The 21,116-nt window shown below is 37.8% G+C and overlaps 1 protein-coding gene across 2 annotated transcripts in view; it reads left to right on the plus strand.

Annotated features, from left to right (window-relative positions):
- Positions 1 to 7,824: 7,824 nt before the first annotated feature.
- The window catches only part of LOC148015326 (uncharacterized), an 82,318-nt gene continuing 69,026 nt past the window's right edge, over positions 7,825 to 21,116 (plus strand). Inside the window, exon 1 of one of the 2 annotated variants that reach the window (XM_087665785.1) lies at positions 7,825 to 8,333. In XM_087665785.1, the coding sequence (XP_087521911.1) occupies positions 7,876 to 8,333 (458 nt within the window). In that variant the 5' untranslated portion in view covers positions 7,825 to 7,875. The remainder of the gene's footprint in view (positions 8,334 to 21,116) is intronic. The other variant, XM_087665784.1, reaches the window with a different exon arrangement.

A 21,116-nucleotide genomic window follows, 5' to 3' on the forward strand; every position in this document is an offset into this window, starting at 1 on the left:
AGACCTACTTGATAGATTTACATCCCTACTATGGAATAGACAGACATAGTTGACTCCTTGTCACTTATTGGTAAACTCTGCCACCGATTTTTAAAATATTTCCCCTTTTAGAATAGGGATATTGTTCTAGTTGCAATGGGTGAAGAGCTTCTCCCATGGAGGAGCAATTTCCATGCATTGTTAATGCAATAGAATAGAATTACTTCTCCATAGTGGCATAAAATCCATATTTAAAATTTTGCAAATTTATAGGTGAAACAGTGTTTTGAAAAATACAAACCTAATATCAAGCAACTTGCATAAAATTGAATGAACACTTTTGAAAGTTTAGATAAGTTTAAAATAGACAAAGATGAGGTTTTTACAACCATAATTTTGTTGAATGCGATCCATAGCCTTGAAAAAAGACACACAAAATCTTAAGTTGAAGGATTTTATGTCAACATTTTGCCATGGATAGAATAATAGCCCATGTGAAGTCACAAAGGTGATGCTCTAGTAGTTAAGTCTTTTATAATCATGATTTTATATAGAATGTAATTCATAGCCTTGAAAAAAACTTACAAAATCCTAAGTTGAATGATTTTATGTCAACTTTCTATCATGGATAAAGTTATAGGTCCATTCGAAGGCGCAAAGATGATATGGCCAAGTAGTCGAAACCTTTGGTGATGTTATGGGCCTAAGTCTTGTTAGGTTTGGGGGGTATGTGTCTTATCTTAACAAAAGAAAAAGGGGTCAACGTGAGGCTACTCTCAAGCCTCATGTAGGACATGGTCAACTCTCAAGGAGTCTTAAATTAAGAAGACAAAATTAGTAATAAAGATACCCTTATCTGTAAATTTTCCCTAAATAAATCACACCCCTTTTCTATTCACTTTGTTAACCCCTTTATATGGCACACTTCTGTATGTAAAAATGGTGTAAGTAGTATTTTAAAAATCCCTTATGTTGAACCCACGTGATATGTTTACATGAATGCCCCCCCCCCCCTTTTGTTTGTGTGTGTGTGTGTGTGTGTGTGTGTGTGTGTGTGTGTGTGTGTGTGTGTGTGTGTGTGTGTGTGTGTGTGAGTCTACATTCATCTCCATTAGCACCATCAACAATTTCCCTCGCCATCACGCATCATCTTCCATCTGCGCCAACAAGTGGACTATTCAAGACATTACAAAAACAATAAGGGAACCAATCTCTATCTTGAGGAACATGTAAAACAAGATAATAGAACCAAGAAGACATTGAGAAATTCAAGACTTACTCCATTGATAGTAGCATCATATGTTATGTTAGCCTCCATGAGTTCCCCTAGTTGTAGAATCCAAGTAGCCAAATTCTAATCATGATGGCTTACAACTACATTTAAATGGAAAGAATAATTATACAATATAAAAGTAAATTAGTAGCACAATTTTGAACCCTTAGTTTAAATTTGAAGCCCAATTGGGCGTCATGGTCATTTTAGGTGTAGCACCTAAAAATCTTGGGGGAAGGTGCCAAAGGTGAATCACATTAAATACGATAAGATATCAAAAATATATGCAAGTACACACACACACACACACACACACACACACACACACACACACACACACACACACACACACACACACACACACACACACACACACACACACACACACACACACACACACACACACACACACACACACACACACACACACACACACACACACACACACACACACACACACACACACACACACACACACACACACACACACACACACACACACACACACACACACACACACACACACACACACACACACACACACACACTATATGTGATATGTCAAGTAAGATTATCTACACAATGTAAAGCTTGCGTAATGTTTAAATCTCAAAAATTGAAATACTTGGTAGTTGGGTGAATTCCATGTTATTTTTTATATGTATGTTTATATATATATGTATATATATGAGATCAAAATCATCTAACAATACAATCCCTTTGGCCATCATTCTTTTTGTAAAACATGCCTATTAACCTTTGTAAGTCCTCAATTTATCTACCTTCAATATTTTATCACCTCATAGGAATGTCAAAAGAGTTATAGAATTTTTGTAGAATCCCAATGTCAAATGTCAAATTTAAAGCCCAAGAAGATAAACTTGTCATGTGAAGCTCCTTATATATAACCCACTTGAAGAACACAAAGTTTGACCGAATGGGTGAAAAAGGGAAAATACACACTAATCTAGCCATAACCTTGTCAAATTTAAAGCCCAAGAAGATGAATTTGTCATGTGAAGCTCCTCACATATAACGCACTCGATGAACATGATGTTTGACCAAATGGGTAAAAAAGGGAATGTACACACTAATGTGGCCATAACCTCAATAATATGATATGATCAATATACTATAATGTTTTTTGTAAGACGTATGGTAGGATTCTCTAAACACCACAAATGATTGTGTGAAATATCAAATAAGGGAGAATTTTATCAAGCTAATGGTATGTTATTTTGTATTAATGCATTTGCACTCTAAATGTGCATCTTATTGATATTATACTTAGAATCTGATTAAAGTTGGTGCTTATGACATTACCTTAGCCGTAACCTCAATAATATGATAGTAATGATATACTATATTGTTCTTTGAAAAACTTGTGGGAGGATTCTCCAAACACCGTGAAGGATTGTGTGCAATAAAAAATAAGAGCAAATTTTATAAAGCTAATGGCACATTATTTTGTATCAATCTATTTGCATTCTAAATCTGCATATTCTTAAGATTACAATAGAATTAATTAAGGTTTCCCAACAATGTGCCTATTTTCAAGTTTTTTTTTTTGTGAATGAAGGTGAAACAAAAAATAACATATTGATTAGAGGTTATTTGATAATTTGCAAAGCTCAAAAATATTATTGTGATTTTGGGGTAAATTAATAAGGGGTTATCTAACATCTATGGAACACTTTACATTACCTTAAGCAATTTGAGTGGATTTTATATGTTTCCTAAAATATGTTTATGCAAAAGCGTGACATTTCCATGTATTCACTTTTGTTAAATCTCAAATTTTGTACATTCATTTAAGTTAAAATGCACTTTATTACACACGAGATCTTCCTATACACAGATATGCATGAAAAGGTCATGTAGTTAAGATATAAATTTACTACTATTTTTTTGTAAGTAGTTATGTAAGCACGTGTTGAGAGAGCTTAAGAGTATTCAAGGTATAAATGGCTATTTGATTCTATATGTAAATAATAAAATATGCAAGTGTTAAGTAAGCTTGTGAGTAGGCTAATTTGATGAATTACTCTAGCCTCTAATGAAAAGTTACAAGTTATTTATTTGGATTATACATTCACATTGTATGATTGCAATTGCCAATATGTCTAAAGTTCATTTCAATAATTAATATTATGAAATTAAAAAGCCCATGGAATACATAACTCCAATAGCAATGTTAAAAATATTATGCAACTTTACCACTTTCCGTGTGATTGTTGTCTAGTTGTGTAATGCATATTTGTTGAGTCATTTGTGTCCATACATGAGCCAACACTGTAAGTTCAATTATCCACTTGATTACAAAATATACTCATGCTTGACTTGTTTGTAAGAACTAGCGACACCTTATTCTCATATGTAATTTGCATTTATTAGCTTTATTACATAATATACATGTGTTTGACTTTTTGTAAAAAGTAGAGACACTTTATTATGTAAACTACCACGTTGTCATTTTGACACATGTGACCTCATATAGAAGGTTCACTTTGGCTTCTTAAATCCATAGAAGTATATTCCAAAACTTTCAATATCCAATCCTTAGTATCCTTAGTTTACTTTGGCCTTAAAAAAGACGAGCTATGTTGCACTGAGATATTTGTGCATGTTAACGAAGACACGTGTTCCATGCTTAAAAGAATGAATGGAGATGTGATATATTTCTTTACCTACATAGCTTTTCTGTCTATTTGCAAATGCTTTGTGCGGATATTGATTAGTCTTAGATTAGTGAATCATATTCCAAACAGTTTTCTATAACAGAAGAGATATTATAAGATGTGTCAATTTCAAGCACTCTTTGAAGTGTAGTGCTTTGATTAGTAAATTATTTATGGACATTTAGTGCCATATGGAGCTCACTACTTACACTACTCATTGTAAGGGACAACCAAGAATGGGGTTTGTTCCTTTGATGATTTGTCAATATCATCAACTTATTTTGTGACTATTGTGTTTTCAAGTATGCTTATGTCATTTTTCTAGTGTGAGACACTTTGTTTTGCGCATTTAAGTAGACAAGTGTTTGACAATGAGTTTCAACACTATAATCATTGTTACCCTTTCGGTATCTACTAGTGGGATCCCACAAGATATTATGAACTACTCTTGCTCCTTCACTACCATTGCTACCACTTGAGTCCACCTTGAAAATATGCAAGTGTGGCATGTGAGTTCATGAAAAAGGGTTTTTAAATTTATGTTTTTAAGGAAAATGTATACACTTCAATTTAGAAGAGGGTTTTTTTAATCGTTGGAAATGAAAAATGAGTGACTTTATAAAAAGAGGTAATTTAACTTGTGAAACTATGCAAGGAGCATTTAGAATACCCCTTGAATGCACCAATGCATGTGACATGCATGATTTCTTGTTACTAGACCCCTTGGCTAATGCCATTGTAAGTTTGCAATCAAACAATATACCTTGCACCGAGTGAATGTAGTAGAGATGTGACTTTTGGGGCCTCATTAGATATCACACAAATAATGCAAAATTTTTACTCTGAAACAATCTTGGAATTTATATGACTTGATACAAAGTAACACAAAGTCATTTGTTAGTTTATTTGTATTGCACCCAATTTAAGGGCACTCAAATGTCATAAAGATCATTTGGGCTTTTAAGTGAGACGTCCATAAAAAGGGGGTACAATTATTATCTCAAGAAGAGAGATGCTAAGGATGAATGTTGTAAAAAGGATGTCATGATTCCTCTAGTTGCTCACATGTGGACGTCATAAGAGAGTCAAGATGTTGAGTTGGTTGTCAAGAATATTTGTGCCTCTTGACAATAAGTCCATAATGCAAGCCTTAAACTATTTGAGGAATACAATATCCATTTGTGTTTAAAAGGGGATAGGATGAATATTCACCATGATGATTTAAACATTGGAAAATGAGGAATTTGGGTTTTGAAAGTCGCATAGTGCAATACCGTGCCTTAAAGCACAGGTAGTTAAGCTCATTCATAGTCGAATTTGGGTTTTGGAAGTTGCAGAGTGCAATGCTCATGCCTTAAAGCATTGGTAGTTAAGCTCATTCATAGTGGAATTTGGGTTTTGAAAGTCGCACATAGCAATATTCATGCTTTAAAGCAGTGGTAGTTAAGCTCATTCATATGTTCACTCAATATTACGAGTGTTATTGTGTGTTTGGAATTCACATCTCTTCTATTCACCATCTCTAGCAGTTTTTCACCATCAAAAGTAGATGTTTTTCTCGATAACTTAGGGTCAAAAAACAAGGATGTGCTTGTTGCTCAAAACATAAGTTAGTGTAAGAAATCCATTGATAACCCATAAAATGAAGCTTCAAGCTAACCACAATGTGAGAGGTTATTTGATTACTTATTCCCACTCTTTATGCACATTAGGTTATGGTAGTAAATTACAACACCCTTAATATTCTTGGAAACATAGGGGCAGGGGAGTAAGTATTGTGATACCTAAGAAGAGTTGCATCTATCTTGCTCAATCCATCACAATGGTTTTTAATTTCCTATGATGGAGATGTGCAAGTGAACCCTAACCACAATCATAAAAATCATGTGACACAATGGTGGAACTTCTACACTTAATTAATGGCCCAAAAGATTCCATAGAGTTTAGTCAAGGACCAATATGTTGACAAGTTTTCAACTCATAACCACCAAATATTGAAGCTATATTTATTTCCAATAGACCTCAATAACATTACACTTGTCACATTGGTTGAGGTGGCTTGCACTCAATAAGTGTCTTCTTACTAGGCCCAATCACTTCATGGGTGCATTTTGTTTGTGACATGTTGATTTTTTCATAGTTTGGTGAACATTTCTTACCTTAATGCATGCCATTTTTCACATGCCCCACTTGTGTAAAGTGAATGCACACAAAATATTGCCACTTCAAATAATCCTAACAAGATTCCTCTCTCAAAGTGAATGCATACAAAAATTGCCACTTCAAAAGATCCTAACAAGATTCCTCTCTCAAAGCCACTTCACATGAGTGGTAATATTTGCTAGATTGATGTGTGTGACTATGGCAATTCTCTAGACATGGTGGATAGATTTACATGCCTGTGGTGGAATAGATTGACACGGTTGACTCCATGTCACTTATTGGTAGACTTTGCCACTCGTTATTGAAATATTTCCCCTTTAAAAAAGGGACGTTGAACTGGTTGTAATGGGTGAAAAGCTTCTTTCATTGAGGAGCAACTTTCATGCACCCTAGATACCGCATAATAGAAATAATTCTCCACATCAACATAGATTCCATATTTGTAGTTCCGCAATTTTATAGGTGAAGCAATGTTTTAACAAATACAACCCAAGTGACTTAGACAAAATTGAATGCATACTTTTGAAAGCTTAGGTAGGTTTACAACACAAAGAGATGAGGCTTTTACAATTGTAAATTTCTTGAATTGTGATTCATAGCCTTGGAAAAAACACTTACAAAAAATCAGTCGAAGACTATGGGGGGTATGTGTCTTATTAAAGAAAAAAGATGGCAAGCTCTCAAGGAGTCTTAAATTAAGAAGTCAAAAATAAAAAAACAAATGTAAATTAATAATTTTAAAGTACAATTTACTTGGTTTAAATTTGAAGACCATTTGGGTGTCATGGTCATTTTTAGGTGTCAACACCTAAAAATTTGGGTGAGAATGTCAAAGGTGAATCCCATAAAATATGATAAGATGTCGAAGATATATATCTACAAGTACATATGTATATATTCTTGAGAGAAGGTGTCTACTATGACTATTACGGTTGCTCACAACAAACTATGTCTTCCATGAGTTTGTAAACTCAAGTATCATCTGCACGGTGCGAAGGGGATAACAATTGAGGTGGCCCCCTGAGATGACTTGCAATTGTTGATGCTCTTCAATTCAGTCTAGCTAGTGTTTTTGGTTGGTTTTTGCAGGTAACATGGCTACCTCTTCACATGTGCTTGGTAACTATTGTTTTGATGAATACTACATTTGCAAGATTTTATATAATACGATCTTTATTACATGGCTCCATTCCATTCTCCACCACTAGTTCATGATTGTGCATACTTATTCTACATGTATAATATGTTACGTAAGTTTGTCTACGGAGTGTAAATCTCGAGTAATGTTTTAGATCTCAGATATTGAAATAGTTGGTAGTTGTGTTAATTCTATCATCTATGCAATTATATATGTGTGTGTGTGTGTGAGAGAGAGAGAGTAATGGACAACTTGCACCTCCTGTCCATCCGTCCATAGCCCGGCGTGTAATCGGCCTTATGTACCGGCAAAATCCCTTTGGTCCATCCTATTTTCGAAAATGTGACTAGTCACCTTTGTAAGTGCTCAACCGATCAAAGTTTAATATTTTATTACGTTGTAGAAATGTCAAAGGAATTATAGAATTCGTGGGGAATCGAGAACGGTAGACGTCAAATTGAAAGCCGAGAGAAGATAGATTTGCCATGTGAAACTCCACACATATAAATAACCCAGCGGGTACAAGACTTTTAACCGAAGGGGTAAAAAGGAATGTGCGAGCCGACGTGGCAGAGAATCCTACATGGCGAGTCCGACGCCGTCAAGGGCCCGCCGGCAGGCGACTTCGAACTGGTCACCATCTGATGTCGCTTATATCTAGTATCTACACACATACACACGTGTACGTTCGTGGTTGTGTATCCATCTCTACAGTACAAGCCTCTCCTGTAACCCTAACCAGATCCCCCTGTCAAGCCAGCCATATCCATCCACAAGGCCTAGCTCGGTCGTCATTCTTCCGCAAAGGTTTCTCCCATAGCCCGGCAGAGAATAGAGAGAGAGAGAGAGAGAGTGTGTGTGTGTGTGTGTGTGTGTGTGTGTGTGCCTCTGCTCGCGCGTGTTCCTTTCTGTGCATTGCCAACACCTTGGGATGCCTATCCCTCCTCCAGGGCCGTCGTCTTCTGCAGTGTCTTCCTTGTGCTTGGCTTTCAGCTCGTCCCTGGTCGTACGATCAGCCATCCCTCCACGTCTCCGTTATGGTCGCTGCCATGCCTGATCCTCAGACGGCCGTGAACGACTTCGTCTACAAGCTGAAACGCAGGTTCATATTTCCATTGCCTGTGAATGTCTACTTTAATGTCAAGTTTATGGATAACGTAGTCATTTATTCATCCAGGCTAGCCGTGTATAGCATTCGCATAGTTACATTGCACTTCCACTTACATGTGCTTGCATAGCACTCAAGCTGCATCTGCGTACACCAAGATATTCACCTACTATGCCTTTTTGGCATGCTTTAATAATGGTTACGGAATCTCGCCTCTTCTTGATGTAAGTAGCAGCACATGGCAATGCTCCAGCGCACAACGTGTGCTTTGGTTTGCCCATCTATAGAGGAATCTGCACGGCTCATCGGTCATCAGCTTATTCATTTATAATTGGAGATACTCGTCACATGCAAGCAAATGTGAGGCAAGGTCCATTTTTATAAGTCATTTGAAAGAATCGTTTCACTTTTTCATAGAAGTCGTGTACTTTCGTTGGACCAGGATTGCAATAGCTAGTCCACCTATCTGGTTCTAGAAAGTGGAACTAGATATTGAGAAATCTCTCCTAAGAAACCAACACATGAATTCTTCTCATCCTAGTTTGACCAGGAATTTTAGAATTCGAACCATTTTTTCTTTCAAGTTTGTCAACTAAGGTATACTTTTGCTTCTCGTACTCTTTAAAGAAAGCCTTATTGAAAATTGAATCCGCTCTAGATGAAGTGAACCTGTCTATTCCAGAAACCTGATATAACAAGGGAACCACCATGGGCCGTAAGATAGGTCCATCTATTCCTAACTGCATGGTTGACAGTGGTCCCTGGGTGGCCCCTTGAAGACATCTACAAGTTCGGTCCAAATATGATTCTTTGTGTCTAAAATGGTGGATGATTGCTTGATAACTGTAATCATAGGTCTTATGGACGACAAAACAGAAGCTTGCAGTCCTATGCAATACGGGCTGTTGAAAGGATAAAACTTAATCTAGTTCTGTGAAAAAAGCATTTGCAATTTTCTATAACAGAGAAGCTTCACATTTGTGTAATATAGATGTGAGGAAATTAAATTGTGTGTAAATTGGGCTATCAAGAGATATATAGGCTTGTATATTATGGACTATAGAGTGCATAATGGTTACATAGAATAGTGGTCTTGTGTATTATTGGTCTTTGAGAAATGTTGGTTCTACAAAATAGGACCTCCCTGATTCGTCAGTATGTATCATACAAGCTCAAGATTAAACCATATTCAAAGTATATGTGGTGGATCATCATTTTCCATGTGGTATTTTTAGATGCACCTTGTCTCAATCCACAAACTTTGAAAGAGCTCCTGAAACTACTATAAGATACCAAATTTCAATAAGGCAAGGTGAGACATGTTGATGTTTGAATGCAGAAAGTCAGTCTTGGCAAGACTTGACTTCTGAATGTTTTTTTTTTTCCTGGTACTGAAAACACAAAGTCCAGCCATGAACTAGAGCAAATTTCCAAATCTCCATGCATATTGTAAGACCTCTGGTCACACCTTTCTCGACAGAACAATTTCTTAAGATCATCTCATTTTCGTGTTAGTGCACAACTCACAAGGTTTCTGCTCATTGTCAAGTGTAAGTAGGCTTTGGTGAAATGAGAGATGGTTTGGCAATGATGTATAAGATCATAAGAAAGCAGGAAGTTCAAGTCTAGTATTTCTTCAAGTTTCAAGTAACACCCATCAATTGGATCTGTTTTGCCATTGTCATCCTTAGCTTATACCTGGTTTGTCCAGCTTGTATGCCTTGTTTGGCAACTTAGTTTCATGCCATTGCGGCATTCGCATATGCTTGTCAAAAGGACACAAAGTGGAAGTGAAGGAGCAAGGCCAATAAGCATAGGCCAAATGTTGACATGATAGCAAAATAAAACAAGCACAAGTTACACGGAATGGGGAATCCTCTAGTGTGCAACATGAAACAATGCATTATTCATTAGCATACTAAAGGGGAGCAACCATTGTGGCCTCCCATCCATGTCCAAAGACTTTGCCAAAGCACAATTGTGTGGGTGTGGAGACTAGGATTGATATATAGAGGCAAAATCCAATAAGTGGCTGCACCATTAGGGGGACTTGAAGTGACTACATGGGCAAAGTCAAGTAAGTGGATGAACCATGAATGGGATCAAGGTCCAAAAGTGACACACAAGTGATCATTAGTTAGAAATATAGGAAGAAACAAGGTGCTATGTGGAAAGTCTATTAGTGCACACTCCTTAGTGAGTAGCACCATGACAAATGTGGAAATAAGGCTGGTTTTAATGTGGCTGGATGAGAGTTCTTTATTGAAGTAAATTGGCCATGTTGTTTTCACAATCATGGACAACATAATAAATGTTTGAGCGCTTTTTTAGTCTCAATAAGGTTCTAATCGGCCTATTAGAAATTTGCTCGATTATAGTTCGCATGGTAATATATTCAAGTTGAGCAGCTCATGTATCACCTTCTTTTGACCATAGACATTTTTATTTCAACCTCCATTTGCCACATTAGCTATATGGCCATGCATGTTTTCAACATATGGACTAGTTTGTATCGAGCCTAGTAGACAGGAGATGGTCATGTTGTCGTGCTTACTAGTCACATGATTTGTAATGTGTTACATATATAGATTTCTTTGATGATTGTCAACATGTTTGATTATTTTCTTAAAAAGTATGTACAAAGAAGCATGAAGTTCAAACAAGCATCAACTTGGAGAGACATCATTCAAGGATTTCACTCATGATGAACACTCACTACTATTGAGACCAATCACAAAAGCCAAGTGTAGAAAGTTGAACACGGCCACTACCAATGGTTGCTATTACGGTGCATGTAGCTATGCAGGCTCTTTCTGCAACATGTGCTTTTGCTTTGTTGGGAAAAAAATAAGATTGTAAAACCAACTTTCCTTCTTGGAAAGGGTGGTAGATAACTTGATTTAACACTATTCATAGCAAGCATAAAACTCACAAATCTGAAATAACTATATTATCACATTAATCTTGGATAGCTTACACACTATTGGCTCCAAAATTGGCGCCCCTTGTTGTATTTCTTGAACTTGTATTGCTTAAATTCATAATATACGGAGATTTAGTTGGAACTCTTCACAAATTTCAACACTTTGGGTAGTCACGAAGTGACAAATGACCAACGACATGAGGATTCAAGTTGCCTCTTGACTCTACTACAATTTGGGCTCAAGTTGAACTGAGAACACTTGCATGTAGAACAAATCAAATGTGCTTTAGTTCTCCCTTTAGATGCTATTCTCATCATTGAGTCTTTAGTTAATGACCACAAAACTCTAAGTTGGCAAAGAAACCTCCTAATTTCAACCAAAATTAGGGTTTTAACAACAAAATTAGTGCTATCCACTTCAAATCTGGTCAGAGAAGTTGAATACTTGATGGAGGAGAAAGAGGAAGTATGTTGAGAAAAGAGAAAAATTAGTTGGAGAGAAAATCTTTCAAATGATAATTTTGTTGGCAATTTTGATGATACCATTATCTTTAAAAAAGGGGGGAGGGGGTTAAAATCCAATGCAGTTAGCATGCCCTCCTCTTTTAAGGCCACCTCTTATTGAGATGGAGAAAGAAACTTGTTACCCATGTCCTATCGTGTATGCGTGATTTTCTATTAATTGATTCTAGCAGCCTCATGCTAGTTGGCGATCTCTCTCTGAGCTGTTGCTTGGTTGGAATGGCCACCCTTTTGCCTTGAGCTAGCCTTGAATAGCCTCCCACAGTCTTGCATTGCATATTTTGAAACCATCCTTCCTTCTTGGAAAGGGTGGTAATTCCTTGATTAAGCACTTAACTATAGCAATCAACAAATGAATATAACTTGAAATGTACAAATTACCTTAATAATCTCGGACATTGGACATCCTATTGGCCCCAAAAATGACACCTCTTTTGGTATTTTTAAAACTTGATTGCTAATGGAATGACTTCAATTTGAGATTCACAATCTCCTTTGTTATTCCAAAAAGCCTCTTTGCTGTAGTAATAATTAGCAATCAATTTGGGCCAATTGCCCCTTGAATTTTCACCTAGGACTTGCACAAATGAATCGTCAATTGGCCAAATGCTGCTGCAAATTACAATGAATGGGCTGGCATCTGAATTCCTTGATAACTGTACAAATTTTAGGTGCTGAATTCAGCGTACGATGGCCTCACCAATTGGCATGGGTCTCGAGGTGGCTGTCAAACCCTAATTTTTGCAGAAATTTAAGGTGTACAGTAGCGATCTCTCTTTTGTCCATTAAATTTGGTTGAGAACTGTTCAAAATGGTTGAGAAATGCTGAGATCTCTTGAGAATGGGTTAGAGAAGGTGAGAGAAAGCCAAGATGAGAGAGAAATCTGATATTCTTTGTGAGAAAACCCTAAATTTTACTTGCTGCTTGCTCTAGCCTGCATTTAATGTAGCCACCTACTGCCAGGCATCTTCAAAATGCTATCACTTGATTAGCAATGTGTTGTTGCCAACTTGTGGAAGGTGACTCCTTGTTGTTCTCTACTTGTTGAGGCTTCTAGATGGCTATCTTCTATTGTGAATTGCAATTGTCTGATTAGAAAATGGACCAACTCTCTCTTTTCCTCTGCCAAGCTGTAAGTTGACTGAATGGTTGAGACCCAGTCCCCAAAAACGTTTTCTGTAAATGCCCCGAACAACGGGGTATGCTTAACAATTATGATATTTGCTTGTTTTCGAGATTTAATATAAAAGAGAATGAACACTTCAAGCTAAAAATGAAAATTACTCACAAAATTACAGCCATGAAAATGTAAAAGTAATGGAGACAAGATTGAGGGTTGAAGATGGGCAAACCCCCCCCCCCGCCCCCAACCCCCCCCCCCGGAAGGAATGTATTTCTGCTCAACCCAAGTCCCTTAGGGAAGAGCTCAGTTACAATCAACCTGAGAGTGAGAAGAAGTAATTCTCACTCTCACAAGATCATGCAAAGATGTACAAACACACATGCATTATCTATTATGCAATGATAAGAACTGATTTCTTTACAGTATGAGAGAAGAAAAAGGGGAAATCAGCCTTTCTCCATCGTTGATCAGCAGTACATGGATAGGGCTTGCTTCTTGTTGCTAAAATGGAAGAAAGAGCTCGAGAAGGAGGTGCTGTAATGAATTTACAGGCTTGCTGTCCTGTAAAACAACAGTGATAGAAGAGAGAATATGGAGGAATTTGACAATGGAGAAGTGGGGGATGATGATGGGGATGGATGGGGCCATTTTCTGGCTATCTGTGGGTGCTGTACATGAGTTTACAGCAAAGAAAAATGATGATGAATGAAGAAAAACGAGCTCTTATTTATAGGAGAGGGAAGAGCTAGTACAAAAGGGGAAAGTAGAGTAGCACAAGACAAGTGTCCAGCCACATGACATGAGATGTGACAAGTGGTGGGACACTTGGAAACTTGTGTGACAAGTGTCTTGACACTTGTCTCTTCTCTATGGCCTTCCTTTTTGGGTTGAATACTATCAAGAATAGAAACAACCAAATTTAGTAAGCACAGTCAGAGTACAGAACTTACTATTTTTAGAATGACATCCCTATTTTTTAGGACTAGCATTTTTAGGCTAATTCGAGGCTTCTAAAATTTAGGGATCTCCTAAAATTTAGGGACCCCCCCAATATGAGTGTCATATGAAAGCTTTTTCCGTGTATATCGCAAAAATGGTATCCGAATCTTCATGTGACTTTTCTATGCAAAGAAATGTGCATTTCAAGCTTTCAGCCCACACATGCACATTATACAAGCATTTCATGATCATGCCATCTTGTTGATTGTAACTGTTTGTTCTGGTGGATCTAGTTCACACTTCAAGGCATCAATCTTTTCTGTGTGCGAGTCTAACCCTGATATGCGTGAGTTCTAGTCACAGGCGCCCAATCGGGCCATATAGGTGGAAGTGTGAACTATCTTTTCTCTAACCCACCGCGTGGGTCCACCATAACCTGTGACGACTCATCAGTGGCCAGCTCCAATGCACTTTTCTTTATATCTAATTAGTGCAAAGAAAATAAATGTAATAAATCATTATATAGACAAATTAATGAAAAAGGATACAAATTCTGTTTCTATAGAGTTGTGACAGCCCTCTGGCTTTTATTCAGCTGTCCTAAGCTGAAAAGCTTCTTGATATTGCTGTAGAATATCTGGGTAATCCTTCATGAATTTTTCATCTACCCATTGTGCATCTGTTGTTGGTAGATTCTTGAATTTTAGTAAGAATTTTCGTGTCACAAGGCCACTTCTCGTGGTTCGATCCTTGAGAAAGAAAATCTTTTCAGGTTCCAAGAGTTGCTCTGTTTCTTCAACTTCTGGGGGATCTTCAGTAATGGGTTCCTTTGGTTCTGGTCCTATGTAAGATTTTAGCAAACTTACTTGAAAAGCATTGTGTATTTTCCAATGAGTAGGAAGCTCAAGTCGATAAGAAACTTCATTTATTTTCTCAATCACTTTGAAGGGTCCAAAGTATCTACTGGAGAGCTTTGGAAAAGATGAATTTTGACCAGAACCTTGTTTGAGCCTGCTTTTATCAAACTTTAGCAAGACATATTGACCTTTTTCAAAAGCCAAAGGTCTTCTTCGTTTATCTGCTTGCTTCTTTTGTCGCTCTTGGGCAACTTTGATAGTGGCTCGAACTTGTTCCATTGTGGTTTTTAAATTTGAAGCAAACTCATCAGCAGCAAAAATCTTATCTTTAGTGCGAATAATTGGAGGAGGAATCACTTTACCCTGTACTATTTCATTTGGAGCTTTCCCTGTGGATGAGTGCACTGTATTGTTGTAAGCAAACTCCAATAATGGAAGATATTTCTCCCATTGTGACTTATGTTCACTAACATAAGCTTTCAACATATCCAAAAGAGTGAGATTCATCACCTCTGTTTGGCCGTCAGTTTGAGGATGAAAAGCTGAGGAGAACTTTAAAGTGGTTCCCAAATTCTCAAATAAAGCACGCCAAAAGTTACTTGTGAATTTGGAGTCTCTATCTGAAATGATCTCAGAAGGCATGCCATGTAATCTGAAGATATGTTGAATGAAAAGTCTTGCAGCTTGTGCGGATTTCAATGTTTTATGACATGGAATAAAATGTGATTGTTTGCTGTATCTATTAATTATGACCCAAATCATATCATGACCTTGAGGTGTTCTTGGAATACCTGAGATGAAATCCATTGTGATAGATTCCCATGGATCTTTGGGCATTGGAAGAGGTTGCAACAATCCTGGAATCCTCTGCCTATCATATTTGGATTTTTGGCATACCAGACAAGCCTCAATGAAGTTATGTGTATCTCTTCGTAATGTTGGCCAATAAAAGTAGTGCTCAATTGCACTTAGAGTGGCTGCCCTCCTTCTATGCCCTGCATAAGGGGGTTCATGACTTTCTTTTAGCACCTTTTGTCGAACAGGAAGAGTGACACAAAGGTGATTGTTCATGAGAAGGTAACCGTCTTTGATAGAATAATCTGGATGAGAACCTCCTTGCTGTAAATTTGACCAAATTGCTGCAAAATCAGTATCTTCATCATAAGTATTCTTCATCGTTTGAAAATCTTCATGATGAGCCACTGTAATAGTTGCAATGTGAGGCACTCTAGAAAGTGCATCAGCAACTACATTTTGTTTCCCTGGAGTGTACATAATTTGAAAATGAAACATAGACAAGAAATTTTCCCATCTTGCATGTTTCTCCTGCAAATGCTTTTGAGTCTTGAAATACTTCAAGCTTTGATGATCAGTTTTAATAAGGAATTCATTGCCTAAAAGATAATGTTTCCATATCTTTAAAGCATGAACCACTGCTAAGAGCTCCTTTTCATAAATGTCATACATTTTCTCCACATCATTTAGACGGCGGCTTTCAAAGGCTACGGCATGGCCTTCTTGATTTAGCACTACACCAATACAATCACCGCAAGCATCTGCTTCCACCACAAATGGTTTTACCAGATCTGGAATGATAAGAACAGGTCCAGAAGTAAGAGCAGTTTTCAGCCTTGTGAAGGCTGCCTTCTCTTTTTCCTTCCATTGGAAAGAGATCTTCTTCTTTGTGAGGTCATGAAGTGGAGAAGCCATATGTGCAAAATGCTTGATGAAGCGGCGGTAATAAGAACATAAGCCAAGAAACGATCGCACCCCATGTACATCATGAAGATGAGGCTATTCTTGGATTATCCTGATCTTTTCAGGATCCATCTGAATCCCTTCAAAAGAGATGACATGCCCAAGGTAATTTATTTTATGCATGAAAAATTCACTCTTTTTACCATTTACCAAGAGTTGATTTTGTTGTAGTAATTGTAGAACAATTTCCAAGTGTTGATGATGCTCCTCTTCATTCTTGCTAAAGACAAGAATATCATCAAAGAAAGTACCGACATATTGTTGATGCTCTCTAAAGATGCGCTCCATCATTCGATTAAAGGTGGCTGGTGCATTGGTTAATCCGAAAGGAACCACCAAGAATTCATAAAGACCGTATGAAGTGCGGAAAGCAGTTTTGTGTATATCTTGTGGTATTACCCTAATTTGATGATAACCACTCTTTAGATCAATGCGGCTGAAAACCTTTGAGCCTCCTAGACGATCCAAAATGTCGTCAATTCTGGGAATAGGAAATCGATTCTTCACAGTGATTTTGTTGAGGGCTCGATAATCAATGCACATCCTGAATGTGCCATCTTTCTTTTGAACAAGAAGAACCGGTGAACAAAATGGTGAGCTACTTGGCCTAATTAGCCCACGGTTGAGTAGGTCTTCGACTTGCTTTCTGATTTCTTCTTGTTGAGGACGGCTCACACAGTATGGTGCTATATTAGGAGGAGAACTGCCCGGGATAATATCAATATGATGGTCTTCTGGCCTTTTTGGGGGAAGCTGATAAGGAAGATCTTCCGAAAAGCAATCTTTATACTTTTCCAAGAGCTGAAGTTGCTCTTGGTTTTCAACATTCATATTATCTTTTACATCAGTAACATAAAGCAGACAACATCGAACACAATCCTTAATTGCTCTAGAGACTTGCATATGGCTTACCATAGGTATGGTGTCTCCAGAAACTCCAGCTTGGATCTCGTACTTCTTGCCTTTGTTGGTGAGTTCTACCTTCTTTTTCTGAGAGAAGATGGTTGAATCTACTCTATGATTCCAGGGCATGCCAAGAATCACATCGCAACCATCAAGGTCTCCGATACAGAAGGTATCTTCGTCACTGTAGCCTTGAATTTGAAACTTGAGCTTGCCAATGTAGGGTATCACAGTCTTCACTGTGTCACCTTCATTAGCATTTAAAGCTTGGCGAACTTCTGCCGGAGTGTCCATCTCTTCATTCTTTAATCCAAGCTCTTTAGCTAATTGCAAGGAAATGATATTTTCATTCGCCCCAAGATCTATCAAGAATAGTGCTTACTTACCTTGCAACTGTCCCCAAGCTTTTAATAATTTGCGCGTCTCTGGAGTGTGAGTTGTGTTTGCAACTACATCACTGATAGCATTGATTTTCACTGGCGACTTAGGCTTGTTGTCAGAAACCTTGCTTTGTCCCTTGTTTGGACATTGCTTCGCTATGTGGCCTGTTTGTCCACATTTAAAGCACTTCCCTTCTTTCATGAAGCGTTGCTTTTCTTCTTCGGAAAGTTGCTTTGCTTGTGGGTATAGATTGGAGCGAAATTGAGGAGCATTAGGAGGTGCATAGGGCTTCATCTTCTTTGATTTGATGGCTGCTTTTGTCGCTGTTTTTGTTCTTCATTTGGGGCTGAATACTCCTCATCGTCAGCTACTCTCTTGTTATCATTCTTTTGGAATGATTTGTTGCCATTGTGCTTCATTTCCCATGTCTCAGCATGGTCAATGAGTTCCCTGAGACTAGAACAATGATAATGATTAAGAGCAGTACGAAGTTTAAAATGCAAACCTCCTTGAAACTTCCTAAGCTTTTCCGAACTGCTGATCTTCTTGAAATATTGGACCTTCAAAAGTAGCTCCCAAAATCTCTTGGTATAGTCACCAAGTGACTCCATTTTTCCTCTGCCAAGGCTGATTCCATTCCATTTTTACATCTCTTTTGAAATGAACAGGAAGAAATTGGCTTTGTATCATGCGAACAAAGGACCGCCATGATTTTGGGACAGCATGATCATATTCCAACCCCGTCCACCAAGTATGGGCTAAGTCGGTTAAATGTAAAGCTGCAAACTTAATCTTTTCTTTTTCTTTATACTTGTCACGACCATACAAAATTTGAAATTGACGAATAAACTTCAGAAGAAGATCAGGATTTCGGGAACCATCATACATACTGAACTTGATCTTCTTTTCAAGTTGAGATAGTGACTTAGTCTTCTTCTTCCTCTTATGCCTTCGTCCATGCTCGGATCTTGAGGTTGAAGATGATGAAGTGCTTGATGGGGAAGAAGATGGAGACGAGGGTGAAGAATGTCGACGCCTTTGACGATGATGAGGTCTTCCACGAGAAGGGTGTGACTCTTCGTTACTAGAAGAGGATCCATCAGAATAGGCGCCAGATGACTTTGAAGAAGAGGATGAGCTTCGACGTGATATCTTTCTTTGTCTTGAAGTAGAATGGGACTGCCTCTTAGAAGTAGTTGGACTTCTTGATCGGCTCCTTTCATTGGTATGGCTTTGTCTCCTTGAAGTAGATGGGCTTCTTTCCTTAAATTCTTTGGGATTCTCAACTTTTTCTAGTTTGAGAAGTTGCTCACGAATTTGCTGATTCTCCTCTCTAAGACTTTGAATGGCTTGAAGGATAGCACTCGACTGATCCATTGAGACTCTTAAGAAAAAAAAAAAAGCTCAAGCACTCAATGCAAGGGCTGAAAACAAACAAACTTATAATTGTAAGCACTACCAGTGTTGGGGTGAGGACCGAGCCAAAGCTCTGATACCACTGTAAACGCCCCGAACAACGGGGTATGCTTAACAATTATGATATTCGGTTGTTTTCGAGATTTAATATAAAAGAGAATGAACACTTAAAGCTGAAAATGAAAATTACTCACAAAATTACAGCCATGAAAATGTAAAAGTAATGGAGACAAGATTGAGGGTTGAAGATGGGCAACCCTCCCCGAAGGAATGTATTTCTGCTCAATCCAAGTCCCTTAGGGAAGAGCTCAGTTACAATCAACCTGAGAGTGAGAAAAAGTAATTCTCACTCTCATAAGATCATGCAAAGATGTACAAACACACATGCATTATCTATTATGCAATGATAAGAACTGATTTCTTTACAGTATGAGAGAAGAAAAAGGGGAAATCAGCCTTTCTCCATCGTTGATCAGCAGTACATGGATAGGGCTTGCTTCTTGTTGCTAAAATGGAAGAAAGAGCTCGAGAAGGTGCTGTAATGAATTTACAGGCTTGCTGTCCTGTAAAACAACAGTGATAGAAGAGGGAATATAGAGGAATTTGATAATGAAGAAGTGGGGGATGATGATGGGGATGGATGGGGCCAGTTTCTGGCTATCTGTGGGTGCTGTACATGAGTTTACAGCAAAGAAAAATGATGATGAATGAAGAAAAACGAGCTCTTATTTATAGGAGAGGGAAGAGCTAGTACAAAAGGGGAAAGTAGAGTAGCACAAGACAAGTGTCCAGCCACATGTCATGAGATGTGACAAGTGGTGGGACACTTGGAAACTTGTGTGACAAGTGTCTTGACACTTGTCTCTTCTCTATGGCCTTCCTTTTTGGGTTGAATACTGTCAAGAATAGAAACAACCAAATTTAGTAAGCACAGTCAGAGTACAAAACTTACTATTTTTAGAATGACATCCCTATTTTTTAGGACTAGCATTTTTAGGCCAATTCGAGGCTCCTAAAATTTAGGGATCTCCTAAAATTTAGGGACCCCCCCAATATGAGTGTCATATGAAAGCTTTTTCCGTGTACATCGCAAAAATGGTATCCGAATCTTCATGTGACTTTCCTATGCAAAGAAATGTGCATTTGAAGCTTTCAGTCCACACATGCACATTATACAAGCATTTCATGATCATGCCATCTTGTTGATTGTAACTGTTTGTTCTGGTGGATCTAGCCCACACTTCAAGGCATCAATCTTTTCTGTGTGCGAGTCTAACCCTGATATGCGTGAGTTCTAGTCACAGGCGCCCAATCGGGCCATATAGATGGAAGTGTGAACTATCTTTTCTCTAACCCACCGGGTGGGTCCACCATAACCTGTGACCACTCATCAGTGGTCAGCTCCAATGCACTTTTCTTTATATCTAATTAGTGCAAAGGAAATAAGTTTAATAAATTATTATATAGACAAATTAATGAAAAAGGATACAAATTCTGTTTCTATAGAGTTGTGACATTTTCTTAGTTTGCATGGGCGTTTTTGCCAAGTGGCAACCTTTTGAACCCATTTTTTAGCATTATCCAGCCATTTAATTAATTTTTAAAATTAAATAATCTTGAAAATTAATTTCGGTTCTTTTGACTATGCCCAAAATTAAATATGTCCATCCAAAATTAAATTGGCTAGGCCATTTGCAACTTGGAGTGGTCCTTAATCTCTATTGACCCTTAGACTAGTTAATTAATACTAGTCCCCAACATCACCATCAACACTTATTAGCCAAACCACTCCCCTAGGGTCCAATTTGATATGAAGTGACCAACAAAACCTAGTTAGCATTACTTATCACAACTTTTGCCTTTGATACCCACTACCTCCTCGGGATCCTTGGCTTGTTAATATGGAATACGTGCCATGTGTATCACATGTGTTTAAACAACCTTGCACATTTGA

This window comes from Lygodium microphyllum, chromosome 24 (genome assembly GCF_053477565.2).
Source record: "Lygodium microphyllum isolate KBCC chromosome 24, Lygodium_microphyllum_v1.1.10, whole genome shotgun sequence".
Lineage (NCBI taxonomy): Eukaryota > Viridiplantae > Streptophyta > Polypodiopsida > Schizaeales > Lygodiaceae > Lygodium > Lygodium microphyllum.